General features: G+C 40.0%; 1 protein-coding gene across 2 annotated transcripts in view; it reads left to right on the top strand.

Moving 5' to 3' along the window:
- The window catches only part of CRYBG1 (crystallin beta-gamma domain containing 1), a 224,494-nt gene that overhangs the window by 187,694 nt on the left and 13,226 nt on the right, over positions 1-23,574 (top strand). For both annotated transcript variants that reach the window (XM_043889786.1, XM_043889787.1), the window contains 8 exons: positions 8,212-8,338; positions 10,509-10,544; positions 11,215-11,372; positions 12,289-12,415; positions 12,510-12,655; positions 20,994-21,120; positions 21,320-21,352; positions 22,470-22,582. In XM_043889786.1, coding sequence (XP_043745721.1) covers positions 8,212-8,338; positions 10,509-10,544; positions 11,215-11,372; positions 12,289-12,415; positions 12,510-12,655; positions 20,994-21,120; positions 21,320-21,352; positions 22,470-22,582 — 867 coding nt within the window. The remainder of the gene's footprint in view (positions 1-8,211; positions 8,339-10,508; positions 10,545-11,214; positions 11,373-12,288; positions 12,416-12,509; positions 12,656-20,993; positions 21,121-21,319; positions 21,353-22,469; positions 22,583-23,574) is intronic.

The following is a 23,574-nucleotide window of genomic DNA, read 5'->3' as shown; positions in this document are numbered from 1 at the left end:
TTTGGTTACTATGTTACTGTAACTCAGCTTTCTTGTAAATGATAATGATTTCTTGGAGGACGTGCAGGGAGAAAACTGCATTTTTAATGTGGAGATTTCCTTATCACAAAGGAACTTGATTCATTCAGAGCTGAGTTGCAGATTATACCTACATGGTAATTCAGAGGAGGTGATTCAAAGCGTGTGTGCCCCTGATATTTCAGGTGGGATGGAGGCCAACACGCATGCTACTTCCTTTAACAGTTTCACACAATGCTTTCCAAAGCCCCTAGGATGTTGATTTCAAAAATTACAGGAAACTGCAAGAGTATTTTGAAGGAAGCGGGAATATTTCAGATAGGGGAGAAATTAGGCTAGAAAGTGCAGGCTGCAGAACTGAAGCTGGTGGCCTCTGCAGTGGAGTGCACAGCCCCGGGCATGTGACAGACATGCACCAAAATGCAGGAAAAAGCACTAAAGCTTCTGTATATTTTATTTAAAATCTCCTTTTCAGATGTTATCTTTGTGTATGTTTTCTAATAAGTTTATAGAATATTCAGTTACATATACATAATTTATAAGTGTTCATATATTCAGAGACTGCTCAAGAGTTTGTATTAATGGAATATGAGTAAGATAGTACATATGTAATGAATCCAAAGGTAAAATACTACAAGAAACATAAATTATGGAGAGGGACCGTGGAAGTGCTACTTTAGAGAGTAGTCAGGAAAGTGCCTGGTGACTTTTAGGCAGAGATCTGAGGACATGAGGGAGTCAGCTGTGGGACATCGCGGGGAGGCAGGGTAGAGAAGTGTCCTGGGCTGGAAGCCCAGTGTTTGCAAAGCCCTCCAGGGGGTGTTTGAGCAATTGAGGGGAGGTCTGGCTGCAGTAGAGTGAGCCAGGAGGACTGGTGGTGGAGAGGGCTCATATCACGTCAGACCTTGTAGGATTCCGGAGGGATTTTAGGTGATTCCAAGGAACATAAGAAATCATTGGAGGACTTTAATCTAACTTGTGTTTTAGGAGGATCACTCTAGCTTCTGTGAAAAAGTAAATTGTAAAGAGCTAAGAGTGGAAGCAAAGATTTGCAGTTACATAGGCAAGAAGTGTTTTGGTGACTGGGTGTGATGGTGGTGGTAGAAGAACAATCAGATTCTGCATACATTTTGAAGACAGAACCAACAACATTGGTTGACAGATTTTATGTGGGGTATGAGGGGCAGAGAAATGTCCAGGGTTTGGGACCACAGCATTTATTGGAATAGAAAAAACGGGGAGGAGGAGTGAAATCCAGGTGTTTTGTTTTGGAGGTTAAGTGGGAGATGCCAACTACCCATCCAGGCATTCAGGTAAGAGGTCAGGAAGGTGACTGGGTACATGACACTGGAATCCTAGGTGGGGTAGGGAGGCTGGAGATATACTCTAGAGTCGTGGGCATGGAGAAGGTATCTAAACCCCACGCTGGATGAGATCTCCATGCCTAACCTCACTCATTATTAGAGAAATGCAAATCAAAACCACAATAAGGTATCTTCTCACACCCGTCAGAGTAGCCATCATCAAAATGTCTACAAACAATAAATGCTGGAGAGGATGTGGAGAAAACAGAACCCTCTTACACTGTTGGTGGGAATGCAAACTGGAATAGCCATGATGGAGAACAGTGTGGAGATTCCTTAAAAAACTGGGAATAGAACTGCCATATCACCCAGCAATCCCACTGCTGGGCATACACCCGAGGAAACCAGAACTGAAAGAGGCACATGTACCCCAGTGTTCATCGCAGCACTGTTTATAATAGCCAGGACATGGAAATAACCTAGATGTCCATCAGCAGATAAATGGATAAAGAAGTTGTGGTACATATATGCAATGGAATATTACTCAGCTATAAAAAGGAACATATTTGAATCAGTTCTAATGAGGTGAGTGAACCTGGAGCCTATTATACAGAGTGAAGTAAGTCAGAAAGAGAAAGACAAATACTGTATATGATGCATATATATGGAATTTAGAAAGATGGTACCAACAATTCTACATGCATGGCAGCAGAGGAGACAGAGATGTAAAGAACAGACTTTTGGACTCAGTGGGAGAAGACAAGGGTGGGATGATTTGAGAGAACACCACTGAAACATGTATATTGTCGTATGTAAAATAGACAACCAGTGCAAGTTTGATGCATGAAGCAGGGCACCCAAAGCCGGTGCTGGGACAACCCAGAGGGATGGGGTGGGGAGGGTTCAGGATGGAGGGACACAGGTACACCCATGGCTGATTCATGTTGATGTATGGCAAAAACCATCACAATATGTAAGGTAATTATTCTCCAATTAAAATAAATTAATTAAAGAGCAGGAAGGTCATCTGAGCTTTGGGCACTTTTATATTTAGAGATTAGGAAGAAAGGGAGGGATCTAAACAAAGGTTTCTTCATCTCTTGCTGCTTTTGAGTTTTTCAACATCAGAGAGACCTATAAGTCTTTTTTCTCAAAGTATTTAAGGCTGAGAACTATCACTAACTCACTTCAGTATTCATCCCTGGAAAATTCCATGGACAGAGGAGCCTGGCGGGCTGCAGTCCACAGAATTGGAAGGAGTTGGACATAACTGAGTGACTGGGCTTGCACACATGCACATTTTTATCTCCATGTCTGGATGATTTCATGACTCAAGCTTGGGCTATGTGGAAGCATAATGAGCTACAGTTAAATAACTTTTCTTACCTTGACAGTGAGTTTAACCTGGTCTTACAGGTGGTAGTTACAAACCAGTCATATTTTACACATTTTGATGGGCTTGCATGGTGGCAGACACTTTTCTTCTGGTTCTTCGTTGCCATCAGGGTAATGGAAAGCTGCCTTAGAAGTCAGTTCAAAAAAAAAAAAAAAAAGAAGTCAGTTCAGAGCTTGGGCTCATTGAACTCAGTCAGCGTGGTGCCTGGTCAGTTGTACTTTTACAGATCTCCAAGGGGAGTCTTGATGGGTTGGGAGAATCCAGCTGGTCACAAGTATTCAAGCTGACGCGGACTCTGCTGGTGCAGCAGTCCTGTGAGCTAACGGAAGAGGAGACTTCGCTGTGCGGGGTTGCTTCTTCAGATTCCATGAGGGGATTTACTCCAGGGCCTGTTCAGCCTGCATCAGGCTTTTCTGCACATACATACATTCAGAGTGAAGTGAAAGTGGCCGTGCTGTGTTCGACTCTCTGTGACCCCGTGGACTAGACAGTCCATGGGATTCTCCGGGCTGGAATACTGGAGTGGGTAGCCTTTCCCTTCTTCAGGGATCTTCCCAACCCAGGGATCGAACCCAGTGTGTTACTTGCTAATTTCTTATTTGGGAAAATGAGAACTTTCTAACAAAACTTTCCTCTCACATTGTGTTGAGTGTAAAGTTTTCAAGCAGCTGGCAAGGCCAGCACCCATCCTTGCAGAAGTGACTTATCTTGAGTCTATTTCTAATAAACAAAATTAAGGAGTTTTAAGACTTCAAAGGCAGCATAAAGAACATCTGTTCCAACACCATCTTTTAATCAAGGAAGACAGGTTTTGGCTACTTTATCAAGCAGGATTAATTGTTAGGATTAGTTGTCAGAAGAACAGGTACTAGAATGCAGGTGTTCTGAAGTCAAGGGACATTTTTTTAATAGCCACATATTCTTTGATCAATGCTAACATGAAATACTTGATATATCAAAATATACATACGTATGTGAACTATGAAACCTAGTAATCAAACAAGCCCCTCATCACGCAACTGAGAACCTCACCGTTACTGACACTGCTGTAGCACCCAGCACAGCCCACCTGTCCCCATCCCCCTGGCTTCACATGTGAGATCCCTCTCTGGAATTTTGTGTTTTTCTCAGCCCCTTGTTTTGTAGTGTTACTGTATAGTATCTGTCCTTGCACTGTTGTAGTTGTGCTTGCTTTTGAAATTTATAAAAATGTTATTAAACTTTTAAAATAAGGAACTGTGGCTTGTTCCTTTTTCTCCACATTGTTTCTGAGAGTCCCCATATTGATGAGTATATCTGATATTCTTTTTCATTGCTATTTAATATTCACTGCATATATTTCCTTATAGAGTATACTAAAGCCCAACTTTTTATTATGAAAGTTTTTAGACATAAGCACAAAAGTAGAAAGGATAGCAAACACCCATATGCCCTCCACTTTGATTCAGTAATTGTTAACATTTTGCCATATTTGCTTTATCTTTTTTTCTGAGCACTTGAAAGTAAGTTGCAGATATTGTGATCCTTCTTTCCTATAAACTTCATCCCAAATCTCTCTATAATGACATTTTCCTACAAAACTACCATTATCACACCTGAGTAATTTTCAATATGGCCATGATAATATCTACCCAATAGTCCATAAATAAAATTTCCCCATTGTTTCAGGAATGTCTTTTATAGATGTTTTTAATTAGTATCCAATCAAGGCTCATATATTTGGTTGTCCTGTCTCTTTGAAAAGTCTCTTTTAATCTCTAAAATACCCCCATCTTTGTTTCCCATGCCATTGACTTTTTTGAAGAACTTAGGTCAACTGCTTAGCATATGTGCCATAGTCTGGGTTTTCTGAGTGCTTCTTCATGGTATCATTTAACTTGTTCTTCTGTCACCTGAAATGTCTATAGATAGGTCGTTAGGTCTTCAGGTATAATCAGATGCAGATTGAAGGGTTTTGTCAAGGATGTTACTTCTATAGGTAGTGGCACATACTTGTGCTGCATTAATCAAACCAAGTTTGATTGCTCGGTTACACTGGTGCTTCCCACTCCTCCCCACGGGAAAGGTACCAGTCCCCCCTTGAGATTCAGAGCCTACTCTCGTTTGAATAACCTCCAAGTTGGCACATTCACATTTAAATCTTCTGACTATCCCCTTGGTTTCTGTATGCAGCCAGCATTCATGTGCAGCCAAATCTAGAGAATAAGACTTAGGATCCAGCTGGAAAAACTGTTTTTGGTTTAAGAACAAGTGAACAAGATAAGAACGGTTTTTATTGTCTGATTCAGAGGGTGTTTCTGAAAGAGTAATTACATGAATGATTTTCATGAATGTATGGATGACCATTGTTATTAGTTCAACAGTATTCTTTTGTATGTATGTATTTGTTGTTTTTTTTTTTATAAACATGTTTTTATTCGTTTATTTATGGCTGTGCTGGATCTCTGTTGCTGCACAGGCTTTTCTTTAGTTGTGGCATGAGGGCTTCTCATTGCAGTGGCTTCTCTTGCGGCAGAGGAACAGGCTCTAGGGCACGTGGCTCCGCAGTTGTGTTCCCTCGGCTCTAGAGCTCGGCTCAGTAGTCGGGGCACACAGGCCTAGCTGCCCTGTGGCCAGGTGGGATCTTCCCAGATCCGGGATTGAACCCGTGTCTCCTGCATTGGCAGGCAGATTCTTTACTACTGACACCAGGGAAGCCACATTTGTTATTTTTTTTTAAACTCATACTTCATATACATACAGTTTATTCATAATATAGACAAAGGCTGAATACATGAGAAAATAAAAAAAATACCTTTAGAAAGTGAAATAACACTGCCTGAAGGTAGTTTATCTCCTGATGGCCTTGTGAAGAATGTATCTCATTGGAATAGAATTTAGGGGGAAATGGATCACACTCTGTATATGAGTTTTCAGATTCCGAAGTCCACCCACATTCACAAATGTCTGTCTGAGTTACCCAGCAGGCCCTCAGCACTCACTGAGGAAGGACTCAGAACAGCAGTCTTCAGGTGTGACAGTTTACGTGTTCAGGTTTTTGGACAAAACCCTCTTTATCCCAGATTACCTTCCTTCTATAAGTGTTAACATGACTAAGCCATATGCTTCAAGGAAAGTGAGATGTTTAGTATCAGATGAACACATACCCTTAGAACTCAAACTATAGAAGAAAAGACCTAATGAAAGAGTACTTCAGTAAGCACCATGTCAGAATCTCAGAATCAGTTGTTGATGAGCCATCCTCTGTGTTTATAAAAAATTCAGATTGCTCATTTGTGAAGAGTCAGACCTCAAGGCCCTTGGCTTGTTATTGGCCTAATAGCACACTTTGTAATAAACTGCTGTTATTTAGCTAGGGCATGAAATCAGTGTGTGATGTTCCTTTGAGAGCTTTGGGCTCCCAAAAAAGATGTAGTGCATTCTCTTTTTTTAAATTCATTTTTAATTGGAGAATAATTCTTTACAATGACGTGTTGGTTTCTGCCCTACAACTGCGTGAATCCGCCGTAAGTATACATGTGTCCCCTCCCTCTTGAACCTCCGTCTCACCCCCGCACCCCGTCCCACCCCTCTAGGGTGTCTGAGAGCACTGGGTTGAGCTCCCTGTGTTACCCAGCAATTCCCCACCTACCTGTTTCACATATGGTAAAGAATGTTTCCATGCTACTCTCTTAATTTGTCCCATCTTCTCCTTCCCCTGCTGTGTCCACAATCTGTTCTTTCTGTCTGCATCTCTGTTCCTGCCTTGCAAATAGGTTCATCAGTGCTGTAATGCGTTAACTGTCATGCTTTAAACAGGAAGAGGTTTAAAGACTCCACTCTTAGCCTCTGGTTTCTTGTGGTTTAGGGGTATTGCAGCGGTATTTGAGAGATTTCTCTTTTTTCCCTTAAGTTAATTTATTATTGAAGTACATATAGCATTTGTCTTCAAAGGTACATAACAAATCATATCTGCATAAGCTGAGTGAATTTTCAAAGTGTAACCATCACTCAGATCAAGAACTAGCACATAACCAGTATCTTAGAAGCCTCCTCATTCCCAACTCCTCCCAGTCGTCCCTGTAACTATTACCCTGACTTCTAACACTGTGGATTAGTTTTGATTCCCCCACCCATACACCACACACAGCCTCGCAACACTGTGTGTGTGTGTGTTGATAGGTCTCCAGTAGGATTTTGACTGTAAATCCCTGTATAATTAATAAGTCTAAAGAAGTTACTGATTTATCCAGGAGAATCTGAAACAGAAACCATCACCAAAAATGTGCCCTTGGGCCAAAATTGTGAACAAGAGAAAAGCATAGAGGGGAGAATCAGAATCATTTTGTAGGTAAAAGATTACCTTTACAGCCAGCTTCCTCTTGGCCTGTGCTCTGGGGAACTTGGCACAGTTAGCCCAGCTAGGATGCTTTAGCAAGACTAATAAAGAATTAATGAGTATAAGTGATCACCAAAAATTCCACATTTGCTTGTCAAGAGGGTATATTACCATCTCTCTTATAAAGAAATCACTTCTCCAGCAACAGCAACTTCACCAGAACCCTCCAAGGAACCAAGAAATTGATAAGACTGCACAGTCTTTAGGCACAGTTCATGTGAGGCATGGTTTTCTGGTTTCCTGGTTTCTAGCACATTAGAGGAGGGTGAGGCTTCTGGTTGTCTGACCACAGCAGAAGCGATAGCTGACAAGCCTGATAGAAGGGTGTGGTATTGAAAAACCGTAAAAATCAAGTCCAAGAACTCAAAAAGCATTGGGCCTGTGAACAAGCAGTCTTTACAGACTTTCAGAGCCCCCACAGACATCATTGTGCATTAAGTCATGCTCCCAGTGATGATCCTGAGTGACTGTGAAAGCAGAAATTATGTTCAGTGCACTCTCTGGAATGAGAAAGACTGCTGTCCAAGAATGGCTGGGAGCTTGGCTTTGGGGTCAGCTTGGATCAGCCCTGCATTTAGTGCTTGTAGCTGTGTGGCCCTGGGCAATTTAACTTCACCTGTAAAATGGGGACTGTATCTTTTCCTCCTACTGTTGTAAGGATCAGATGGAATTCCTTGTAAGCTCTAGATATTTGTTAGCTGTTACTAATTTTGGATACTATGACATGATTAGGTGGAACATCCTATTTTTGGTTACAAATGAGATATAACCTTTTAAAGTGTGAAATCTCCTGGCTGGAGCTTTTCTAAATACATACACAGTGCAAAAAATAACTACTTTTATTACTTGGAAGTAACAGACATTTAAGCTTTGAAACAGTTCATAATAGAAAGTAAAACCAGTGGACAAAGCTAGCCAAGCCAAGGAAACAAATAAAAGCTCAAGAAGAGGTGCATATAATGGCTTATTCCTCCTGGAGTCCAACATTACGAAGTGCATCCCTACATCATCCGGACCCACATCCTCCCCTGTTCTGGTCCCCTCTCATCTGTGGGGTGCAGTGTTCCACTGACAGAAATGATGAATTATCTGTTTCTTCCTTGGTACTTATTTAGATGGCTGATTTATGAAGAGCCTGGATTTCAGGGTGCCCCTTTTATCCTGGAACCTGGTGAATACCCTGACTTATCCTTCTGGGATACAGAGGAGGCATACATTGGATCCATGCGGCCACTGAAAATGGTAAAGATGGAATCCGATCATGTGTTCTTAAGAGTCAGTAATTCTTTGCTTGACTTTGATAATTCATGGGAATGTGACTTTAAAGCAATAAAGCAGAGTTTTAAAAGATAAATATGTAGAGGATGGGACTTATTGCTAGATAGAAATAATAGAAAGGATAACTTGATAGTTGCTACAGATGGAAAAAAAAATGTGGATAAGCCCATAGGTGTTCTTGGCCATGCAGAGTCACTGATGTGTGTGCACAGCTCAGCCCAGGGCAGATGTGAGAAGTGAGAAAGTGAAGAATTAAATCAGGAGGACAGACAAGGTCCATCTTGTAGGTGTTAGAGAAGGGGGATAATTAGGAGAGCATCACGATGAGTCAGGGCTTCCCTGGTGACTCAGATGGTAAAGAATCTGCCTGCAATGTGGGAGACCTGGGTTCGATCCCTGGGTTGGGAAGATACCCTGGTGAAGACAATGGTAACCTACTCCAGTATTCTTGCCTGGAGAATCCCCATGGGCAGAAGAGTCTGGCGGGCTACAGTCCATGGGGTTGCAAAGAGTCCGACACGACTAAGTGACTAAGCACAGCACAGCACAATAAGTCAGGTGGATCTTAAAAACCAAGCAGGATTATTTTAGATGGCAATGTCGGAGCTAGACTGCACGAGCCAGGTCAGAGCTGGCAAGGGTAGGGCTTGCTGAGGACCAGCTTGCTGTAATGACAGGGGGACTGCACTGGGGGCCCTGGAGTCAGATGTCCAGGTGAGTGTTGTCCTTCAAAGCCCTCCCTTAGGAAGGATTCCGTGCTTCCTTCCCCTGTATTTTTCCTGGTTCTTTGTTTCTTCTGCAAGACTCTAAGCGTTGGGAGGCTCCAAGCTGCACCTGTTTTGACTTCATGTTGAGCTGCATCATAGGAGGTGTTCACTAAACACTTACAGCATGAGTGAGGCTCCTGTTACAAATGTGCTCTTGAAATTCCACTTTGTGGTTGTCTTCTGAGTCAGTTTGAAACAAATTAGAAAGTCAGGAAGATAATTTTTTATCTTAATTTTATCCCTCCTGCCACAGGTTGTGGCTTAATTATCTAAATGTCTGCTTGTCTTCATGCAAATAATTCTGGGCTTTTTTTTCTAAAATTAAATCCTCTTTCAAAGACTAAAGTTTTTTAAGTTTTCTGAATATGTAAAAGAATTGCCTCAAGTTTTGAAGGCAGTTTTTAATGATGACCTACAGAATTGTAAAGTTCACAGAATTTGAAAAGGATTCCTTTTGAAAAGCATACTTAGTTGATTGTATGAGCCCTGCTTTGTTGATTACAATCAGCCACGTTCCTTTATAATTATAGTTCATTTGCTGTATTCAAGATTTTTGGCTATACTTTATTTTTCACTTATATATGTAACAACCTTTAAAAAAAAAAAAAGCCTTCTGACTTTCCCACTGCTGATTTAAACTCTTACCTTATTTAATACTTCTGTGTGACACCTCTTCTATGATTTTAGTGAGATTTTTGGATTAAAATTTCTTTATTCTAAACATATAGCAACCCCCATAAACCCATCCTCTATGGGATGTTTGAAATTTATCTAAGAGTTTACCTAATTATTTCAGGAGCCCTTCAGATCATATTGTGAACTTAAGTGAACTTCAACAGCTTTGTAAGCCAGAGGTTGCGAAATCAAATGCCTCCAGGGCCAGGCAGCAAATAGGCGTGAACAGGCAGACAGGGAGCTGAACCCTGAAAGAGGTGGAGACGGGCAAAGTGGAGCCTGTATCCCTGCTGGAGGGTGAGCCCAGTGCAAGGTTAATAAGCACAGAAGGTGAGGGTTGTGAGAATTTGAGTCCAGAGATGTCAAATCTTAGGACTGCTTTTTAAGAGAAGTGAGAAATAGGCCTTTTGGGGAGAAGTTTAGAGTTTAAAAAAAAACAACCACCAAACACCTATTTGGTTAAAAAGCACAGACACCATGCAGATTCAGCTTGTAGACCACCTCTGTGAGACTCTTCCTCATATCTTTCCTGCATTTTTGGCAGTTTTAGAACTGTCTCCACATCAGTTAAACAAACCAGAATGTAGTTGCTCTGTGTGGTTCCATGGCTTATCACAGGCTGCCGCGGGTAATAGCAAATGCTAACTTATCATGACAAGCCACTTTTCTTACAATATTATTTTTCTTTTCAGGGTGGCCGTAAAGTTGAATTCCCTACAGATCCTAAGGTAATGTACATTTCTAAAGAATTTTATTCCCATTCCATCTTCATGAAGACCATATTTGTGTGATTTTATGTATCACTTCCATAAAACATAACTGCAGTCAACAGGAGTTGTCCAGCTTATACATGCCATCACCTTCAGGTGAAAGGTGATGCTAACAGCACGAGTTAGCACTAACAGTATGTGTAGCCATCGCTCAGAAGGTTCCTGTTGTATTAAGCTGTAATTTGCAGTTGTATTTACTAACTGCAGGGCCTGTTGCTACTTGTCGGAAAAGAAAAACCTTACTTTTCAAGACAAATGCTCCCTAAAATTCTCCTTCTGCTAGTTCTGGTTTGCACATCTGTGACACACAGTTTGATCATTTTTAAAACAACTTAACAATACTTTGGTTCCTTAGTTTGGCCTGAGAAAAATTCTAAATATCAGTTCTAGACATTGAACAAAAACCAATTATGCACCTGTCTTTTGAACCTTGACTTCAGGCTACACCACAGCAGGAGAAAAATTCTAATTTTTAAAATTATAAGATACTTCTATTTAGTTAATTAAAAAATGTGATTATAAAATTTTGTGCTCCAGGACTTAGTGATATTAAGTGACTGATTCAGTGTTTAGCTATTGAGATATTTAACTTCTTACAACTTACTGGCATATCTCATTTCTGTTATAGGTAGTTATTTATGAAAAGCCTTTCTTTGAAGGAAAATGTATGGAGCTGGAAACAGAGATGGGTAGGTTTATTACGGAAGGAGGTGAAACAGAAGAAGCCACTGGAGATGAACATTTGTCATTTATATCAGTGGGATCTATGAAAGTTCTACGAGGCATGTGAGTAGACAGGCATGACCTGTAAGGATTGCTTTTTATTCCCTTTAATAACATAAAAAACATGCTATCTCCCCTGCAAAGATAGCATTCCAAATTGCAGGGTGGAGTGAATAAACATGTTTTCTTCAGCTAGTTGTGACCTGGATTTGATGGGCTGGTTTGGGATCAGTCAGCTGGGCAAGGCTGATAAATAGGGCCATCTAGATTGATCAAATCTACAATCTTGTTTTTTGATATTATGCTCCAAACAATTGAACTGTTAGTTTGCTTTCTATTTTTTACGACCATATTTTGCACTTTATAGAGCTTACATATTTTCTTTAAAGTCTACACTTGAAAATGGCTTGTAAATAGCCCAAAATATACACTATATTAATTATTATTGGAAGAAAGTTCATCCAGTTTTATTTGCTAAAGTTCTTTTGAGTCAGTTATTAAACACACTTAGACAAACATGTACACATACACGCTGACCTCCCTATATTCCTTTAAGCAACACTGGTATATACTTCTTAGGTTAATTTATTGGTGAAGTGAAGTGAAAGTTGCTCAGTTGTGACTGACTCTTTGCGACTCCATGGACTGTGGCCCTCTGTCCATGGAATTCTCCAGGCAATAATACTGGAGTGGAAAAAAAAAAAAGAAAAAAAAATACTGGAGTGGGTTGCCATTCCCTTCTCCAGGGAATCTTCCCGACCCAGGGATTGAACCCAGGCCTCTTGCATCACAGGCAGATTCTTTACCATCTGAGCCACTAGGGAGGCCGTTCTCCTAATCTCTTAAATGCTAGGGAAGAATTCCAATAGTCATAATGCATGGGTCCATGTCTAGCTTTATAGCTATTTACATTCGTCAGTGACACTGATATTTTAACAGTACTGAAAATTTCTACTCTTTCATGTTCTTTCTGTTGTAGTTGGGTGGCTTATGAGAAGCCTGACTTTACAGGTCATCAGTATTTGCTTGAGGAAGGAGAATACAAGGACTGGAATGACTGGGGAGGCTACAGTGGAGAACTTCAGTCTTTACGACCTATATTAGGTGTAAGTTACAGAAAAGCTAATGAGTAATACTTGGGCACTTTTGAATAATAATTGGCTAGCCTTTGACTTTTGAATTTTTTTTTTTTCTCAACAGGATTTTTCAAATGCTCACATGATAATGTACAGTGAAAAAAACTTTGGATCCAAAGGTTCCAGTATTGATGTATTAGGAATTGTTGCTAATTTAAAGGAGACTGGATATGGAGTGAAGACACAGTCTATTAATGTACTGAGTGGAGTGTAAGTGAAATAACCCATTGGGGATTTTAATAGTGAGCTTCACTTTGGTTTGTGTTAAAGTAATGGAGTCTTTGACCCAGAGTAGACACTCAATAAGTACATATCTCAAAAGTGAAACATTAAATTAGCCATTTAATACTGCTACAGTATTTTTATAACTGCTTTTTAAAACCTTTCTCATATAGTATCTTTTATATGTAATATAACATTGGAGCAGACTTTTGAGTTGCATTATGAAATCTACAGATTCACTTCCCTTGTCATTCTTCATGAAAAGAACTCATGAATTTCTTAAGATCGGACACAAATAATAATAGTGATTTAACATTAGAAACCTGAGGTCGGGACAAAGTCCCATTTGATTTTCTTATGGTCCTACACCTGCTGTATTATATTTCCTATTATTTTTTCTTCCAGTTATATTAAGATATAGTTGATAATACAGCACTCTATAAGTTTAAGGTGTGCAATGTAATGACATATTCATCCTGAAATGATGCCAACATAAGTTCAGTGAACATCATCTCATAGATACAAAATAGAAGAAGAAAAAATGTTTTCCTTGTGAGGAGAACTCTTAGAATTTACTCTCTTAATTTTTGTATATAACATAGAGCAGAATTAATTATATTAATCATACTCTACATTATATCCCCAGTATTTATTTATCTAATAACTGGAAGTTTATACTTTTTGACCATCTTCATCCAACTCCCCCCACTTCCCATCTCTGTAACCACAAATCTGATATCTTGTTCTGTGAATTTGTTTGTTGTTTTTGAAGTATAATTGACTTACAACAATATGTTAGTTCGTGGTACACAACATAGTGCTTTAATATTTCTGTGCATTTCAAAATGATCACCATGATAAGTCCAAATCTGATCTCTTGTTCTGTGAGTTTGTTTGTTGTTTTTGAAGTATAATTGACTTACAACGGTATGTTAGTTTGTGGTACATAACATAGTGCTTTAATATATCTGTGCATTTCAAAATGATCACAATAAATCTAGTTACCTTCTGTCACATACCAAGATATTACATAATTATTGATAACATTCCTGATGTTGTACATTTCATTCCCATGACTCACTTATTTTGTAACTGCAAGTTTGTACCTCTTAATTTCCCTCACCTATTTCACTCATCCTCCCGCCCCCCTCCACTCTGGCAACCACCTGTTGTCTGTATCTATGACCATTTTCTGTTTTGTTGTGTTTGTTCCTTTTGTTCTTAGATTCCACATATAAATATGTGGTATTTGTCTTTCTCTATTTCACCTAGCATAATACCCTCTCGGTCCTCCCACGTTGTGCAAAGAGCAAGATTTCATTCTTTTTTTATGGTGGAGTAATATTCCATTGTGTGTGTCTGTGTATACACACTACATCTATCTATGTTACATATATAGGTTGCTTCTGTGTCTTGGATATGGAACGCTGCAGTGAATATAGGGGTCCTCGTATCTTTTTGACTTGGTGTTTTTGTTTTCTTTGGAAGAATACCCAGAAATGGAATTGCTGCACTGTGTAGTTCTATTTTTAACTTTTTGAGGAACCCATGTTGTTTTCCATAGTTACTGCACTCATTTATATTCCTACCAACAGTGCACAAGGGTTCCCTTTTCTCTACATCCTCACCAACACTTGTTATTTGTTGCCTTTTTGACAGTAGCCATTCTGACAGGTGTGAGGCAGTATCTTGAGGTGACTTTGATTTGCACTTTCCTGATGATTAGTTGTGTTGGGTATATTTTCAGGTGCCCATCGGCTGTCTGTTGGTCCTTTTGGAAAAATGTGTGTTTAGGTCCTCTGCCTGTATTTTAATCAGATGTTTTGCTTTTTTGGTGTTGAGTTGTATGAGTCCTTTGTTATTTTGGATATTAACCCTTTATCAGATATGTTGTTTGCAAATATTTTCTCCTATTCAGCAGGTGCCTTTTCGATTGGTTGGTGGTTCCCTTTGATGTGCAAAAAGCTTTTTAGTTTGATGTAGTCCATTTTGTTTATTTTTGCTCTCGTTTCCCTTGCCTGAGGAGACATATCCCAAAATATATTGCTAAGACATGTCAAAGAACATACTGTCTATGTTTCCTCTAGGAGTTTTATGGTTTCAGATCTTAAATGTAAGTCTTTAATCCATTTTGGGTTTATTTTTTATATGGTGTGAGAAAGTAGTCCAATTTGATTCTTTTCCATGTAGCTGTTGAATTTTCCCAGCATGATTTACTGAAGAGTCTTTTCCCCTTTGGGTTAATATATGATTGCCTCCTCTGTTATAAATTAACCATATAGGTGGGTTCATTTCTGGGCTATTATTTTAACATAAAAATAATTGTTTCAGTGTACCTGGAATTTGCTACTGAGTGCTTTACTAATGCTGAAGTAAGTTTTTATTGAAAGTTGACTACTAGTCAAGACTCCTTGGGATGCAAGTGGCTACAGGTCAAACTAAAATGGCATAAGTGATAAAAATGTAATATGCTGGCATGCATAACTGAAAAGCCCTGATGGTGCAGGAGTTTAGACACTGTGTGAGAACCTGATCTCCATCTCTTGACTGGGCCTTTGCTATGCTGGCTTCACTTTAGGCAGGTCGTTTTGTTACCAAGTCCAAGGTCATACTGCTCGCCATACTACAGGCCAGTAAATCTAGAGACGAGGTATTACGGCCAAAATAGTGACTTTTTTGGAAAGCCAGCGGACTGAGAAGATGGCAGACTGGTGTCTAAAAGAGCCATCTTGCTGGGGTTTGGATGCTAGTTTCTTTTATAGAACACAGAAAGGGAAGTGAACTGGTAAAATAAAAAGGACAATAAATTGTTGCAATTGTTCCCTGGTTCTGGCCAGACTCCCCAAGGGATGTGTTGACTTTTACTTTCCTGCAGCCAGGTGGGCCTGGTCAGGACATTTCCTGTGAGCTAAACAAAAAGTATTCTAGGTTAACACTTGGGTGTGGGAGGCAGAGTTCCCAGAAGTGGACCATTATGTTTAAGCTATGGCAGCATCCCTTTAGTGATTAACTTGTAGCAAAAGCAATAGAGAACACAAAGGCTAAGGTAGAAGAAATGGATTAAATATGGAGTCAGATTTGTTCTACCCTGGTGGTTTAGCAGGATAAAAAATCTGCCTGCCAGTGCAGGAGACACAAGGGATACAGCTTTGATCCTTGGTTTGGGAAGATTCCCCTGGAGTAGGAAATGGCAACTCACGCCAGTGTTCTTGCCTGGAAAATCCTATGGGCAGAGGAGCCTGGCGGGCTCCAGTCGATGGAGTCATAAATAGTCGGACACAAGTCAGTGACTAAACAGCAACATCAAATCACACTTTCTCTCTGGGACCTGTGGCAGCAGCATCTGGTTTCTGTTCTTGACTCTGCTTCCAGTGGAAAGCTTCTCTTTCCCACAGAGGTTCCAGGTTTGACTTTGATTCTGTACACTTAGGTCATATGGACATATCTGAACCAATTACTGTAGCCAAGGAGAAGGCCATGCCTATGATACATGCACAGCTCTGGAGCTGAGATGTAGGGTCAGTCCAATGGGGGCTAGTTATATATGATTGGGCTGAGGGGTTCCCCAGGAACATCAGATAAGAGTGGAGGCAGATACTGGATTGGCAGGAACAGATGTCTGTTAAAGTGAGCTGTATGATTATTTTTATGGTCCAGGCTGATGTCAGTTATAATTTGTTATGAGAGTATTCTTAAATGGTCATATGAAATTGACATTGGTTCTGCTGAAAGTATTAGGTTCTTATGGCCTGAGTAACATAGGCTATATGAATCACTCTAACCTCAACTCTATTGTATTTCAAGAGACTTTCCACAGACGCCCTGGATATTTTAGATGCATCTACAATGTAATATGCTTTTAATGTTAGTAACATCATTAAATTCTTGTGTTGGTTCTTGTTTGTGGCACCGTCTTGGCAGAATGACACAGTGACTTCTGGGGCTTCCATTCTTAGCAGGAAATGCCTTCTCCTAAGTCCTGTTCTGGAACCCTAACGTATTAGAATCTTCCATAGACAAAGGTATGTTATTCAGAAGTCATCTGAAATATTGCTGTGGCTATATAGTATTTTTGACTGCCTTCAAAGTAAACTATTTAGAGGGAGAATATACAATGACAGTATGGGGAAACGGTTGAACATTTTGATACTCACCAGGTGTGTTGGGTCCATTAGTCAGAGCCCAGTCATACACCCTAGCAGAGGAAGCAAAAGGATGCTGGGTGGATTCCCATCAGGCATGTATGTAGATTATGCTATTAGCACAGGTAAAACTACTGTGCCTGGAGTCGGTCTCTTTTATCCAGCCCTTGTTTACTTAAAATCTGTTTCCTTTATAAAATGTTGCTTTTATATGCTTCTATTTTTAGTCATTTCTAGTTACATTTCCTGGCTTAGGCTTTTTCTTTTCGGTTGGTTGGTAGCAGTTGGGTTTTGTTGTTGGGGGAAGTTGAAAGGAGGCGTGCGTGTGCATGCACACACACACACACAGCCACTTCCTTTTACATTCTGGGTTGTAGAAGTGCTTCAATTTGCCAAGGCCAGCTGCTTCCTCATATTTCACTCAGTTGATCATTAGACAAATATTTATTGAGGTCTATTATGTGCAAAGCATTGTATCCTCAAAGAAGTTATAGTGTTTATATAAAACATAATTACTGCTACAAAAGATGGAAAGATTAAGTGCTGTGGGGACCTACAGCCGAGAGGAATGAATTTCCAGCTTGGACACAGGGAAGACTTCGGAGGAGGTAGCACTGGAGTTGAGCCCTGCAGGATAGGAAGGTTGAGATGTGCCAGTGCCACATGCGTAATAAATTCCCTGGGTGGTAAACTCATTATTAATAACTCAAACCGAGAACAGCCTTCAGCAAGGGTACCCGTGAATCCAGCAGAAGAGGTTTTAGGAACTACATTTCATTTCTTGTTGAAACTTTAGAAGAGTTGCCTTTACACATCCCCGCTCATCACCTCCTAGTTCTATGCTATCCTCTTGCTTACCTGGTGAAAACTGGGCTGATTTTTAAAAACGAAGAGCGAAATGAAATATTTCTGGAGTCCAGATTTTTTTCAACAAGTGTTGTTGTTTTGACGCAACAGAAGGGCAGGTTTGCACTGCTGCTCTTAAATTCTGAGCAGTGATCCCAGCAGGCTGAGATCTGTTCGTACTTATTCTTGCCCGCCCTCCACCTCTTCCAATCTTGTAGACAGAGAAGTGTTGATTCATATGTTCAGAATATGCTTAAACAAGGACAGGAAGGAGTTTTCTTCCTAAGAGTTTCAGGTATAAGTTATAAATAGACTCTAGATGATAGATATACCAGAGCATCTCAGAAATGAATTTTGAATTTTTTACCCCCATATTCATGGGTGATTCATCTGGGGCCGCATCTTGGAAGGAAAACAACACTACTGTCAATTCAAGTGACATTTTAATAAATGGGTTTCCTGTTTCAACTTCAGTGAGTTAGATAGGCTTACTTCAGTGTTGGGTGTTTTCTTTTTTTTAATAAATTTATTTTAATTGGAGGCTAATTACAATATTGTAGTGGTTTTGCCATACATTGACATGGATCTGCCACAGGTGTACATGTGTCCCCCATCCTGAACCCCGCTCCCCTCTCCCTTCCCATCCCATCCCTCTGGGTCATCCCGGTGCACCAGCCCCGAGCACCCTGTCTCATGCATCGAACTGGGACTGGGTATTTTCCTACAAGTAATGTATTTTAGTTTTATAGGGAAGTACAGTACCCACACTTGTTAAACAAACACCAACAGAAGCACTGGCTGAAGTGTCTTTCAAAGCTTGCTGTCTTGAGTTTTCTGTCTGTCCCTCCTCACTGGCTGTTTTCCTTCCAAACCTTAAAGTCAAACAGTCAAGCAAAAAGGACTTTAAGCCTCTTGACCCTCTAACCTTCTGTGCCTCTCTAACTTGCTATGGACCCAGAGCCTTGTCAGGAGAATTTCTTTGTGATATGTCTTAACCTCTTTGATTTTTCTTTAAGTCCTGGCTTTTGTAAAGTAGATTTTCTTGCTCTGTGGGAATTCCTCCCCAGTTGCAGTGTTCTGCCATCCCTCTGTTGTTTCTCTTCATGACTAAGCCAACGGCTGTGTGAACAGAGGCCACACACTCGGGCACCCATGAGCTATTCTGCCTTACCCTGTCAGCACTGGGATCTTGGTCAGTGCCCTTACTTAAAAATGAAAATACAGACTTGTACAAAGGTTAGGGGATCTCTTTAAAGTTACCTGATAGTTAATGTCATGACCATATTTAGAACCAGCCTCCTAATTCTTCATCTCATAGTGTTGGAGAATAGAATTTTAAAATTGCTTAATGAGCTTCTGAAGTGGGAGAGCAGTGTTTTCTGAAGTAGACTGTGACTGGTGCTTACAGCAGTTTCTCCATTCAGATGGCCAGAAGTGAGTCCAGATGTGAGCTGTCATAACTAATTATCACTTGAGGTTTTTGCAGTGTTCTCTTTGATGACTGTTTATTTCCAAGTAATAACTGTACTTGAGTTTTTAAGTCAAGCCCTTTAGATAAGTTATAATCTGTTCTAATTGTGAAGCATGTGGGCTGTTTTAAGTAGAATGGTAAATGAAAAGATACTTTACAGGGTAGGTGGCAGTTCAGGTCAAGAAATGAGACCTGGTGAGCCGCAGGAGACTCGGACAAAGGGTTCATTCATCCTTGGCCACTGACTGATTGTGTCACCTTGGACGGGTCACATCCCACTCAGAACAAACAACAACTAGTTCCATGTGATACTTCTTACCCATCTCTGAACGTTTGAGGGCAAGAATCTTGTCTTTTTCACCTTGCATTCCTAGTACCCAGCACACATGGTAAATGACCTCTTAAATGAATAAATTTTTTTCTGTCTTTAGGTTTTCCTTTCTGTAACATGTGAAGAACAGTTCCTCCCTGTTACTGAGTCCAAGCTCACACTGCTCGCTACACAACAGGCCAGTTAATTGACAGACAAGGTGTTAGGGCAAGGAATAGCTCCTTTATTTAGAAAGCCAGCAGACCTAGAAGATGGTAGGCCATCTTTGTCCCAAAGAACCATCACCCAAGTTAGAATTCGGGCTTCATTTACTCTCAAAGGGAAGGGGGTGTGGCGGATTGTTGCAAATGTCTTGGTACTGCAATCCTTTGTTCTTGGCAGCTATCCATGTGGGTCCAGTCACAGTGTTCCTATAAGCCTCCACAAGACAATTATAATTTTCTGTTCTAGACCTATTTATCTCTATATGAATGGGAAAGTGTTACACCTTTAAAGGTCAGAGTCTTGAGAATGGATTATGATGCATATTTCAGCGTATAAGCAACATTCCTTTACGGAGGTGCCGCACCAGCATGAGTAAGCACAGGCAACAGAGCACAAAGGTTAGAGCTAAAGGATCAGATTCAATGTGGAGTCAAGCTTGTTTTCTCTTATAGAAGAATAAATGTGATAACAGATGTAAAAAGCGTTTTGGAAAGTTCTGAGCATATACATAGGCATAAAGGTATTATTCCTTTAAACTGTGAGAGGACCAGTGCAGGGCAGAGAATTTACTGAGGAGGAAACACTGAGTATCTCTTGAATGTAACAGAATTGAAAAACTCTCTTCCCCTTCAAAGACTTTATCTTTGGATAGGAAACAGTAAGATGGTTTTGTTGACTTTCCTCTCTGAGTGTGGATCACTTAAAAGACTTAAAAGATAAAAAATGTGAAAACATTCCAGGAGATTTGTTCTTAGTATTCCCGAGAGTTTGTTCGGTTTTGCTTATTATGTAGTTGTGTTATGTTGGAAATCCTGATTGAAACAAAATTTTCATTATTTAGCTATTTTATGATTTTTAAAGCATTTTTTTTTTCTGTCTGCTTCCCCACCCCCCTCCACCTGCAGTGTGATTTGTTGTGTAAGAGAGACATAACTTCTGTAATATCTTTCTGGAAAGATAACTTTTTGTTATCAACATTAAAGAATCCTTAGTTGTTTATTAGAAGAGTTTTTACAGGTATTTCTTGAAAGTCCAAATTGTCTCCTTAGAATCAGAAACACAGAGAAATATCCTCATTGGAGCTTTCTCAGGGAATAGGATTTGGTAAGAGAGAATATCAAAAGGTTCATGCAAAGATATTCTTTTTCTTGCCACTTTGATTTGTCCTACAAATTATCTGCTCCTGAAAGATTAATGGAGAGCAAGAAAAGTTAAGATTACTAATTAGTAAAACAAATGAAAGTTGCTCTATGATACATATTTACCCAAATATGTGATTTATTACAAATGTAAACTATGAACTGTAATGAGTCAGTGTTTTTGTTTCTTTAGATGGGTAGCCTATGAAAATCCTGACTTCACAGGAGAACAGTATATACTGGATAAAGGTTTCTATACCAGCTTCGAGGACTGGGGAGGCAAAAACTGTAAGATCTCCTCTGTTCAACCCATATGTTTGGTAAGGAGTTATATTTTTCTATGAGAACATTTGCCTGAATTTTGGATTCCCTTAATATGTGCTTCTGGTTCACGAAACATTTTATTATAGAAACTATCCTGAGATTATTTTTAATGGTAATTGTTAATGGTCTAGAGAAAAAACTTTCAAGATGTCTACCCTACTCATTTCCTTTTCTCTTCCCTTTAAAAATTCTTAGGATTCTTTCACTGGCCCAAGGAGGCGAAATCAGGTAACTTAACAAAGTCTCTATTTTTCATAATTAGAAACCGTCCATTGAAAAGCTGAATAATACATTTAGGGAAATTCTGTTAGTTTTACCCATTTTTATGCCTCAAAGCCGAAGTTTACAGTAAGGCTCAATTAGGGGCTTCCCAAGTGGCTCAGTGGTAAAGAATCTGCCTGCCAATGCAGGAGGTGCAGGGAAATGGGCTTGATCCCTGGGTCGGAAAGATCTCTTGGAGGAGGAAATGACACCCACTCCAATATTCTTGCCTGGAAAATCCCATGGACAGAGAAGCCAGATGGGCTACAGTCCATAGGGTCAGAGAGAGTCAGACATGACTGAGCAACTGATCACGCAAGGCTTGATTGATAACACTGACCCATGTCTAAATACTTCTTATAAAATGTTCTTATATGTAAAGTTAAACTTTATATCATTACAGTGGATTATTTATATTAATATACTGGGATCAGTATTCCAAACAATAGCATGTAGTTATTGTGGTAAACAATAAAATATATTTTCATATTTGCTGTGTCTGCATTAGACATTTTATATGGCTTCTTTGACATGGTCTCTCACTTAAGCCTTTTGCGTGCTGACTCTCTACATCAACTGAAGTGTTAAATTTGTTATTTAAGACTTTTTAATGTAAGTGTTCAGACAGCCATAATTACAGAGGCACAAACAGCACTGTAGCCTCCTTTATTGGCATACCCAAGAGTCTAACAAGTCAGCAGGTGACTTCCACTGAGGGAAGAAAACTGCACTACATGTTTCCAAGATATAGTTTCTTATAAATGTTAGACCTGTAAACAATTACTTTTGGCCACAATAAAGCTTTAAAATGCCTCACAGCTTGTTAGGACAGGATAGGATGTTCTGTAGAAAGCTGCCTCTATTGTTGGACTGTCCTTTGATGACTCTGAATTAAACAGTCATGAATGGTGCAGCCAAAGTACTTCTAATCATTAATACAGATACAGAAAATTAAAGGATTTATAAAATTCACACCAGCTTACTGTAACAAAAGTTAACAGGTCATGTTTGGTCATCATTTCAAAGGCTCAATGAATATATTTAGGAATATAAGTTTACTTGTTTCTGTTTACTTTTTTCAAAGATTCACTTGTTTTCGGAACCACACTTTCAAGGTCGCAGTCAATGTTTTGGAGAAACAATAAGTCAAATTGATGATTCATTCTCTACCAAGTCTTGTAGAGTTTTAGGAGGCAGGTAAGCAAAACAGCGGACTGGAAGAGCCCCATCAGTGTGGGAAACAGGATTCACACCAGCACGTAAATACACCTGTAGGTGCTTGGCACTATACAACCACCAAATAGTACCAGACGGTGTGAGTACTGAAGTATACTTTAGACTGGGTGCTGGACGTCAGCGGGCACAGGCATCAGTCAGGGTGGGCGGGAGAAGTTGAACATCATCCCCTCCTTGTGCAATGGGATTGAGATCAGGTTCTCTGCACTGTAGGTCTCTCCTGTCATCTGTCAAGGGATTCTAGGTCATCCTTAAGGCTCATCCCAAGGTAGATTTGTTTACAGGTGGGTAGGAGGAGGGTAGGCATTCTGAATGTTAGGCAAGTGCATGGCTGGACTGGAGGGCTGATGGGGGGCACACTGCCCTCACTAGCTGGGTGGTCTCTGTATTTGGGGAAGGGGAAGTGACTTTGGACAGGGAGGGTGGACTTAGATGACGACTCCCCTCAGCATGTGAGCTTAGACGGACACCACAGGATACACAAGACGGGCCAGGCAAGGAGTCCAAGCCAGGAGAAGGGATCAGGAAGCCTTTAGAGCAATCTATGCAAAAGGTGATGAAGAATTAAATCAAATAATAGTAATAGTAGTAGTGTTAGTAATGCCTTTAATCATACACTGAGGATTAGTGTATGAGAAGCTTCAAGGGCTTGACAAAACCACCTTGGCCTGTAGTAGAATGGTGGCACCATGAGAGGAGCAAGGAGCGCTGGAAGGTGGAAAGGTGAAAGCATGAATCATTTCATGGAGAAAAACAAATTTATTTCCCAAAGGCAAAGTTATTATGATTATTAATTTGCTACAAGATGAAATGCAGTAAATATACCCAGATATTTTTGGAGAGAGAACACTGTTAGCCATAAGAAGCATTGTGTTTATTGAATGGCAGGTTACCTCTAAAACTCAGACTTCTAGACCAGGCAGACTCAGATTATACACTGTACATGTGTGTGG

The sequence above is a fragment of the Cervus elaphus genome, chromosome 28 (assembly GCF_910594005.1).
Source record: "Cervus elaphus chromosome 28, mCerEla1.1, whole genome shotgun sequence".
Classification (NCBI taxonomy): Eukaryota; Metazoa; Chordata; class Mammalia; order Artiodactyla; family Cervidae; genus Cervus; species Cervus elaphus.
The sequence above is the reverse complement of the archived record's forward strand: the minus strand, read 5'-3'. Positions and strand labels throughout refer to the sequence as shown.